General features: G+C 39.7%; 1 protein-coding gene across 1 annotated transcript; it reads right to left on the bottom strand.

Annotated features, from left to right (window-relative positions):
• Positions 1-1,263: 1,263 nt before the first annotated feature.
• LOC140922812 (cytochrome P450 10-like) lies at positions 1,264-9,162 on the bottom strand. Its single transcript, XM_073372837.1, has 9 exons — positions 8,661-9,162; positions 7,757-7,956; positions 6,710-7,000; positions 5,700-5,797; positions 5,065-5,231; positions 4,579-4,657; positions 3,654-3,810; positions 2,985-3,028; positions 1,264-1,963 (listed from the first exon to the last, which is right to left on the bottom strand). Exons 1-9 carry the CDS (start codon positions 9,128-9,130, stop codon positions 1,853-1,855), a joined length of 1,617 nt encoding a protein of 538 aa, XP_073228938.1. The 5' UTR covers positions 9,131-9,162; the 3' UTR covers positions 1,264-1,852.
• Between the last annotated feature and the right edge of the window lie 461 nt (positions 9,163-9,623).

The raw sequence follows: 9,623 nt of genomic DNA, 5'->3' as shown, positions 1-9,623 counted from the left end.
AAGGCATAAATTCATTTTAAGGTAAAGCCAGACTAATTTCTACACGTGTATTTCAGATAAAACTGTTATATTTTAAAGACTCCCTCTTCCCAGCACCCCACGCCCGCCCCCACCCTGAAAAGAGGTTATTTAACTTAATAGCTCCTACCCTAATCTATGCATCAGGAGCCCACAACTCAGGGAGTGCAACCGCCATGCTTAGCATTTTCACAGATGAAGTTATTTTTGGCATCATTCTGAGCACATTTCCCCTCGAAAATGGAATCACCGTTCCCGGTAGGCTTGCGGATAAATAGTACGATAATTTTATTAGAAGTAAATGCTATCAACATCGGGGATACTTTTTTCTAGTCGCCGGTTTTTGATGGCTGATTTGTAAGATTGGAAAATCGAACTCGTCTGTTGTTATGGGTACAATAGATGTACATCATGTGCCTTATTTCCGCCCCCCCCCCCCCCTCCCCCCTACAAAAAAAAAAAACAAAAAAAACCGGCCTTCCTGATGATTTTTGCCGACCGTCCGTTAGGGAGTATAATTTGTGGGTTGTTCCTGCGTTAAATCTAACACGAACTCCCTTTGGAGCTATCATTGTAGATCCTGTTAGGGGGATGGGGTGAGGGGGGTGGTGGGGGAACGTCGGGGCAAAAAATGAAGGAACTGCTCAGTTTGATGATTAAATGAGAGCAGAAGGTTTCTTGTAGTATTTCTGATCTGGTCAAAGTTTCCCTTAGTGTGGGTCATAAAAGTGCCGTGCAGAGATACATACAATTTTCTGACACTTTCTGGCGTTTCCTTTCAATAATAAAATAGAATCCACAAGAATTTTTTTTCCTTTTTAAAGTGGAACAACCCCTGTGAATGGTGCTCAGTTTCAGCTGAATTTGAAACGCTATTCTAATATAGTTAATAGACATTTAGTAAAGTAAGAAACGCTGTGGACATTTCAACGAAGCGTCTCGCGACGAGTTTCGTGACGAATTTTAGCGATCGGCACGCGCTCGAATTTCGCTCTTATTACTTCACACTACCAATCAAGACAAACAATTCGCCATCTGTTTCTCTATGTGTCCTTGTAGGTATGACATGTATTTTTTGTTTGTTTGTTTGTTTTCATTGATTTTTTTATTGGCATTCATTTGTGTGTTAAGCATCGTTTTTTTCGTTCTTTTCAGTTTTTAAAATTCCTTTCACGAAGGAAAGTGTCTCACCATTAGACTATAAAGGACAAAGGTCTTTAAAGAAATCTTTAAATGTGTTTATTTATTGATGATTGCAGAGAATAGATGTGCTTGGGTATATGTAGGACTTTGTCTTAAAACGATCAAGGAAACAGGGGCGATGGCCGGAGAAAAGCGGCAAACATGTTGGCCCAAACTTCACATTGAAACCGATTACAAAAACCAGCTCATTACAATTCTGTAAAACAGAAATATAAACATGTCTTGGTGGCAAGAAAAAAGGAAATAAGCGACGGATATATAGATATGAACTTTGGGCCAACATTTTTGCCGCTTTTCTGCAGCCATCGCCCACTTGTCGAGCTTCTGATGCTTCGGAAACCTACAAAATCATCCTGTTTCCTTGACGATAGAGCGTCCCTTTTGATTGCAAACAGCAAATCAGTACTAAACATTAAAAGCTGAAGACATCCCACGTAATTGTATTTTAAAAGACGTCCATACAAAGTTATTTTAGGTGGAATCCGTGCTAAACACTCTGCAAGTTCACTGAAAGTCTTCATTTGCAATTTCTGTTTATCCTCCAACGCCTCGCTTTCATGACTAGGCACCAGTTTTTTCCCGCGTGTCCGCCATTTGTGAATACGGTATAGAAGTAAATTATATATGCTTTTCACAGCCGGTCCACAAATTTGATCTTGACTGGTCTATCTGCAACAGCAAACAATTTTTGGTATGACTCCAATGGTTCGTGGTGATACTCTAAACGGAATCGTTGAAGCAACTGCAAGAAAAAAAAATTATAGAATTTAAGAAAAAACAAAAGGGGTTCAAAAACGATTGTTATATCGGCGAATCGTAACTGACGTCACCCTTTACATCCTTGCTCATTAGCATACGAGGTAACGACCATAGAAGACGTTGCCATGGATACAAATTTGTTCAATAGTTAAGTGAACAGTTTGCGCAAGTGTCGGCTCTTTGCAGTCAATCACAAGGAAATGGCAGCAATCGAAAAAACGGCAAAACTGCAGAGTGGAAAAAACGTTAATGAGCTCATACATTCTTTGTAAACTTTGGGATCTTTCCGCGAGAATTTGTCCGACAGTAGTTCGACGTCCATTAATACTTACTTACTTACAAACTTTGCCGAATAATGGTTACTGTTTCTATAAAAACGTTAACCACAAAAACATGCATGATAATACACATACAGGTGTATGCTGCTTATCACAGCCGGTCCACAAACTTGATTTTAACCGGTTTATCCGGAACGGCAAACAATTTTTGGTACATCTCTAATGGTTCGTGATGATACTCTAAACGGAATCGTTGAAGCAACTGCAAGAGAAAAAATTCACAGAAAAAGGATTGATAATAACTATAAAAAATTTTGAGGCAACTGGATCGTTATAAAGGATTCATAGTAACTATAATTACTAAGATGTCTCCTCCCATGACAACCAAGCAACTAGCAAATAAGTGTCCCACCCCCCTTGAATAAGTACCCTACCCCTCTCTCCCTCAGTTTTGTTCGTAGTAAGCAAATGACAAGGAAACTTCTTTTCTCCTAGATAAAATTTGAAACTATTGCTTCACTGACAGCGATGTAAAGAAACAGTCTTTACAAACCTACGACCCAAACGTGGGAAAAAGAAGGCATGAACTAATCGGACGTACAAGAACGCGATGAGCTCCTTTCCTCGCGTTCTTGTGGTGCTAAATACCAAGTCCGATGTCCGTGAAAAAGACTTAAAAGGATCGGACAAAGAAACATTGCCCATAAAAACCCCTACAACGCATACCTTGCAGACAAGAATGTACAACTCCAACTCAGCCACGCGACGTCCTAAAACCGAACAAGACAATCAACCATGATGCTTTTGAATAAAACGTTTTGGCAAATTTGATAACAACAAGAAACTATAAGCAGAGCCCACGGAGCGAGGTAACAACAAACAACAACAACAAAACTTTATTAATAAACAAATAAAATTACAAAAGTATTGCCCGCAGCGAGCAAGGCTAGCTGCGGGCAGAGTAAACACAAGGTAAAGAGTGAAGGTTAGGTTAATATAAACCCGTAAAGGTGAGCATTCCTGGGAAAATTTGAAACTTAAGCTACTGACACTAAAATGGACAACAAAAAACGTGCAACGTGTTTTGCAACAGTGCTGCAAAACGAGCCCTGTTATACCAGGCCTGGAAGGAAAAGATGACGCCTTGCACAAGCAGCTCATGAGAACAACCACCTCAAGTCTACACGAAAAGTGTTTTAGTGTTTTTGGTAAAGAAACATCCAGAGACAAAAATGTAGTGTAAAGCAGTTGGAGGTCCGAACAAATTTTTAAAGCTTGACTGCGTGCAGTCCCTCTCGTCCTTCAGATTTAGTGAAGGGTGTCGGAGCGCGCGATAGTCTAGCGGCGATAAAAGAGACTAAACGTAGTCTATTTCAACTAACGTAGGTCTCTTACCAAGGCACATACGGGTTCCAAATCCGAATGGAAGATTGGTAAACGCGTGATTTTCGTCTTTGTCTTTATTCAGCCAGCGCTCTGGTTGAAAGTCAAGAGAGTTTTTATAATATTTTCCAGACAATGCACAGCAGTAGAAGTCCATTACTACGATGGTCTGCAAGAACCAATGTGAACCACTAACATAATCAGCACAAATAAGGAGTATCACCGCGCATTCTTTCCTTAATTCATTAGCTCGAGAGAATGGACAACAACTTAATCCCCACACTTTTGAATTCTATACCTGATCCCCATCACCCAGGCCAATGAACGCAAATATGTTTTTCGCTCCTGGGTGACGCTTTGAGCAACGGTCAAGAAGTCTATTCCATCAAACATATTATCACCATTTCAACACTTCTATTCTGGGTTAGAAATTTAGTTTGAAGGAAAACAAACATAATCTAAGCGAAATTTAACGTGAATTGAATTAAAAATATCATACATCCACGAAAAAACAGCAATTAAGATGGTAAATGTCCGAGATTTTAAACGTTTTCGCTTAAGGTTACGTGATCAAGGGTGTGGTCCGATGACATCATATTTGCATCTGTATATAGCCAATACGTACTGTGCTATAAAATGGCTAATGCATGGCAAAAGGAGTTTAAGTTATACGGCCAGAACGTTCCCTAGCAACAGTCCCAAAAGATAGGTCAGAGAGCCCTTAAGCAGTGTTAAGGAGTGCACCAATAATACGAATTGACGATTAACCAGAGTAGCGATCTGTGAGGGGTTTTTGACAAATCGTATCCGTTTGCGTACAATTTGCCATGCGTGACGAAAACAATGACGTCATAAAATAAAAGAAACACCCTCCCCACCCCCTTAGATATAAAAAACGCCCATCTGCCTAGTACGGTGTACTTAGTGTAGTACTTACATTTGCAGGAACAGTATATCCAGATAAGACAACGTCCTGGTCTAATATCCTTCCGAGGCTTCCTGCAGTAGGGTTCAGCCTTCAATGCATGAAATAACAAGCAGAGAGATGCATGGGTAAAATTAAATTAGATTAAAATACCTTAAAATTATCAATATTCGGGAGTTTAAGCATAGACATTTTTGACCGACGCAAGTCACCCAGAAGTGGATGTTTTTGCAATCTTTGGCGATGGTTTCGTCTAAATTTTTCGGTTATTCATCTCTATCAGAACAAAGATACCAATGAGCATAACGAATCTAGCAGCGTCAAGATAATTCTAAAAGGGAAAACGCCTCACAGTATGAACATCACTTAAATAGAACGCTTTTGGTTTAACTCGCTATTATATGAACCAAACCCAGAATATACAACACCCAATTACTGTTATAAAGCCCGAAACGCAGAAAAAAAAATTTAACAGTTAATTTTTTTCAATATGTTTACCTTAATGATTCCTTGAGAGACGCCTTGAGATAGTGAAGCTTTGCAAGATTATGCGGTGTAACTTCTCCGTCTACCCCAACAACGCTCTGTATCTCTTCGTAAATTTTTTCTTGCACCTGAGGAAATCTTGCCAAGTTATATAACCACCAAAGGGCGGTTATTGATGTCTGTTATCAGGAAGGAGATAAAAAAGTTGGTTTATCTCTCCGCATACTTTTACAAGGTTTCCGAAATGTTTTTTTTTTTGGGGGGGGGGGGGGGAGAAGAAAAATAATAAAAAAGTTAAGTCATGATAAAATTGCTAACAAAATTGATGACGACGACGACAAGGATGATAATGATGATGATCATGCTGCTGCTAATGACATATAGCAATGATTGACTACACCATTCATTAACCCTTTAAGCCCCAGTATCAACATACAAATTCTCCAAACTGATCTCTATACATTTCCTTAAAGAATTAGTTGAGAGAATTTGAGGATAGATCAAGGCATTTTCTCTTGGGTGATCATTTCATTAATTCTCATAACTTATCTCTTGAAAGTGTATGGATATTGTTAGGAGAAAATTGATCTTGGTCACTATTGGCACTTAAAGGGTTAAATAATAATTCACTTTTTCTCTACACTCACTGTATCAACACCATTAGCTACCACATCAATAGCGTGGCCATTTACTTCCTCAGGTGTCAGATCTTCCTTTGTGAGTAAGTACGTCAGCACTGGAACAACTAAAATGCAAAAAAGCAGAGATTAGAATGGCCTGCATTGCAGTGTCTTCTTCAGGTGTATATGAATAGTTTCTACTAACAACGGTTATCATGTTGAACTCTAAAAAAAACCAAGTCCTCCTAGTAGGGTTACCATTTCTATCCTCCCCAATTTTCCTCTGCAGTCACCTGAGTGTGATATAAAGTCGAAGATGGCGGCAACGATACAAAAAAACAACAAAAACAAACACAAAAACAAAACATGGTATAACAGCTTTCAGGAGCCCCAAAATAAGCCTACATTGAAGATAAAAGTTACTAACATTATAAGTTCCAAGAATTATTTGACCTTGCAGCTAATCCAGGTCAGTTCTTCATGTGTCCATGAACTCTCAGTGGAGGGGTGAGTTAAGGAGACTTGAGTCTCCAGAAACCCTATTAAATTTCACCAGCTCCTTACACTGCCCAGCCCCCTCCCTCCCTCCCTGCCCCCCTCCTTCAATCTGTTGACCTTACAAGCAGCAGTGGGGAACCAGGAGAGCATAAGGGTGTGGTGCGGAAAAAATCAGCGGCATGCCTGCTAATCTTCTATGACTCCCTTAACTTTATACTCTACCTAAAAATTTTTCAGATTCCAGAACCTAAAATTGGTATTATATAAAGGGAGTAGTGTGCTTATAATGTAGCTGTTTTTATCTTGCCAGAACGAAAAAACAGCTATATAAATAGGAGACCAATGTTATAGCCTCATTTTATTATTTATTAGTACTCTATTAATTAGAGCTATGCTGTTTGTTTTATTAACTGTGCTTAATTTTCTTAATTTTTATTTAACTTTCTTGTAATTCATCCAGCCCGAAGGCTCTCATAAAAGTACAAGTGGGTTAATCAAATTTTTAACAGGTAGCATCTATCCAATCAGCTTGCACAAACCTTGACAGTTATCAGAACTGTCAGTTCCTTTCTCTGCCATTTCTTTTAGTTCCATCATCTTTTTTTCCACAAAACTCTGCCCTATGTCTAAGATAGTATCACCACACTTGAGGAACTTTTTAAAAAGTGGTGTGTCAATATATGGCCCAGCAATTCTGTGCACTGCACTGAAAATAAGCTTGTGGGAAAGGGCAAAGAAGTTTTGAACCTCATTAATGAACTGCAGCGCTTCTGGTGGGATTGGATCATCATACAATCCAAGACGGGTGTCAAATGCCACAGTACCAATACCTACAGGCAAAAAATATACCAATATGTTGAATAAACATTACAGTAACTTTAAGGCTGACCTTCATTCTTTTAGCCTACAAGAAAACAGCCTAAAGTTTGTATAAACCCTATCAATGGTTTTTCCATGAAATGGCATCTGAGGTCAAATGACCTGCACAGAAATTCCAGAAATTCAAGAGTCGACTCTACTGGCACAACCAATGACAAGCATTCCCCAGATGTCATCTGAGTATGGAATTTCTGTGCTCGTTCCCAAGATATCATTTCACAGGGGAACCAGTAAAAGTGCGGACATCATGAAATGTTAGCTGTTAATTGTTGTCAGCTGTTGTTTATCTTCATTCAGTAAGCTTTGCAGTCAACTGATTTTATTTGAAGAGCTAGTTTGCAGTTTGTTCTGATTGGTAGGTTAATTCCATGAAATGATGTTCTTACGAAGAAACTGATCCTCAGCATGCAGTGCATCTAGATATGCTGGTGGGTGTGGACCTAAACATACCTCAGACCTTTGGTGCCTCAGGTTTCCATTTAATTTACTGCTTCTTGGTCATCAATGTGCTCAATTATAAAAAATATTGCTGAATAAAATATGAGGATTTAAACCTCAGGCTTTACTGGTGGCATTTTTTTTTTAAAATCTTACACAACCAGTGCCTTTAATAATGGAAGGTCAGAACCTGAGAGATGTGAGATGGCATATCATTATATCTGACACTTTAATTTTTTTTATTAGTCCATATGATACTGACAACTTACTTTCAGTTGACCATTTACTCAATTCCCCTTCCAAGTCAGGAATGTGATCATTTGGTCCACAATCTTTGTTCAGTTGAACAAACCTTGCTACTGTATCCTTGGTAACAGCAATAAAGTTGTCAATGTTTTCCTCTATTATTTTTGGACGCATGATTTTTGGAGCAATACTCTTTCGTATTCTGTACCATTCTTCTCCATCACTACGATATGAAAACAACAAAACAAGTAAAGGGTTGGATTGTGCTACACAGTAGTATTAAAATGCCATAATATGTATTGAAATGAATGAATATATAAACAATTTCCATTCCAACTCCCTACAAAAATGGTCTCATTATTACTACTTCCTCACCTCCCCGATGGAGGTGTCTTGCTTAATGTCTTCTTACTATTTTTGTAATGCTCAACTTTTTATCACGAACCCTAACCCTAACCCTGACCCTGAAACAGCATTCTTTCAAAAATCAGACAAACCCCAACCCCGTCAACACGTTTTACTGACACCCATTTGAATTTGTCCATTTCTTCATGCATACTCACCCCACCCTGCTTCCCATCCCCACTCTGCCCTGTTTCTGGGCATTTTGCTCTTTGATGCATTTGAAAATGTTTCTTATTTTCTGCTTCATATCTTTATGTCAGCTGCAATAAGTATCCGCCATTTCAATTGTGTTCGTCTTGAAAAGTACTGTCACCTTGGAGAGGGGACATTCTACATTTTATTTGCACCCAGCCACCCCCCCCCCCCCTCCCCCCACTCCCTCCCTCCCTCCCTCCGGGTGAGTTTCTGAAAAGTGGGGCTAAGATATTATTAGGACCCTTCGGACAGAGTCCGACTCCGGCCCCGCGTTTTTCTGACACCCATTTGAAATAGCATTTATACTATTACGTAACATTTACTTACGCACTAAAGACTCCGACGAAATAATTCCTTCTTTTGCGCTGCTCTCTCCAAATCTCCAATATCGGCGGTCTGCGTGGATATCTTCCTTCAGAACGGAAAACTTTCTCAAAATCATCGGGATCAATGGTGTAAACCGCAGGTTTGCCGCCAAACAATATGTCGCCCCTAAAAAGAGGACCATGCTCCGTGAACAGCCGATTAGTTAGTTTGTAAACTTTGGTAAAACCTTCGGTTTCCTTAAAATGTTTAATTGTCGATGTCAAGCCAAAATTAGGCGATGGAATATCACGGAATGGTCGCGCTTCAACTTCTGCAGATTTTGCGGGCCTTGGGTCGTCGAAACTTTCCCGCTTTACCAAAGGACTGGCCTCTGTTTTTTGCCATCTCCAGAACGAAGTTAGGCATTTTAGATGCCGAGCTTTTGGGAGGACAAAATTCGCTCGAAGAGAGGCGGCACACGGAGAAAACATATTTTCAATCACCTGCAGTTCCTGAGGGACAGGTAACTTCGCTCTTTGTTCCCTCGATCCCCTTGACGAGGTGGGACGTAGATTAAGTGCTTCTCAAATATAAAGTTCAAAAACAGAACTTGAAACTAATCGTTGATGCATCGTTGTTCCTTGCATTTATTTTTCAAGTCTCTGCAGACAGCTGTCGTCTCTGCAGGAGATTTCTGGTACCCAGGGCTTTCTCCAAACTCTGCAGAGATCTGCGTGATCGCGTGATTCGTATCTTATGTTTTTGGAGGTGTCCAGTCAGCCAACGCATAATTCTACACGTGTATTTCAGATAAAACTTTTAGATTTTAAAGACTCCCCCCCCCCCCCCTCCCCCCCCTCCCCTTACCCTGTAAAGTAGGTTATTTAATTAACTTGATCTATGCATCAGGAGCCGGCATAACTCAGGGAGTGCAACTTTTCTAGTCTCCGGTTTTTGATGACTGATTTGTAAGATTTATTTGAC

Source organism: Porites lutea, chromosome 13, assembly GCF_958299795.1.
Source record: "Porites lutea chromosome 13, jaPorLute2.1, whole genome shotgun sequence".
Classification (NCBI taxonomy): domain Eukaryota; kingdom Metazoa; phylum Cnidaria; class Anthozoa; order Scleractinia; family Poritidae; genus Porites; species Porites lutea.
Note: the sequence above shows the minus strand (reverse complement) of the source record. Positions and strands in the feature narration are given on the sequence as shown.

Excerpts from the sequence above, each read along its gene's own strand:
- LOC140922812 (XM_073372837.1), bottom strand. The coding sequence starts at position 9,130 with ATGTTTTCTCCGTGTGCCGCCTCTCTTCGAGCGAATTTTGTCCTCCCA. Across the intron at positions 5,232-5,699 it reads TAGCTAATGGTGTTGATACA|ACATCAATAACCGCCCTTTG; the intron begins GTGAGTGTAGAG and ends TCCTGATAACAG. Across the intron at positions 4,658-5,064 it reads TCTCTCAAGGAATCATTAAG|GCTGAACCCTACTGCAGGAA; the intron begins GTAAACATATTG and ends CATGCATTGAAG.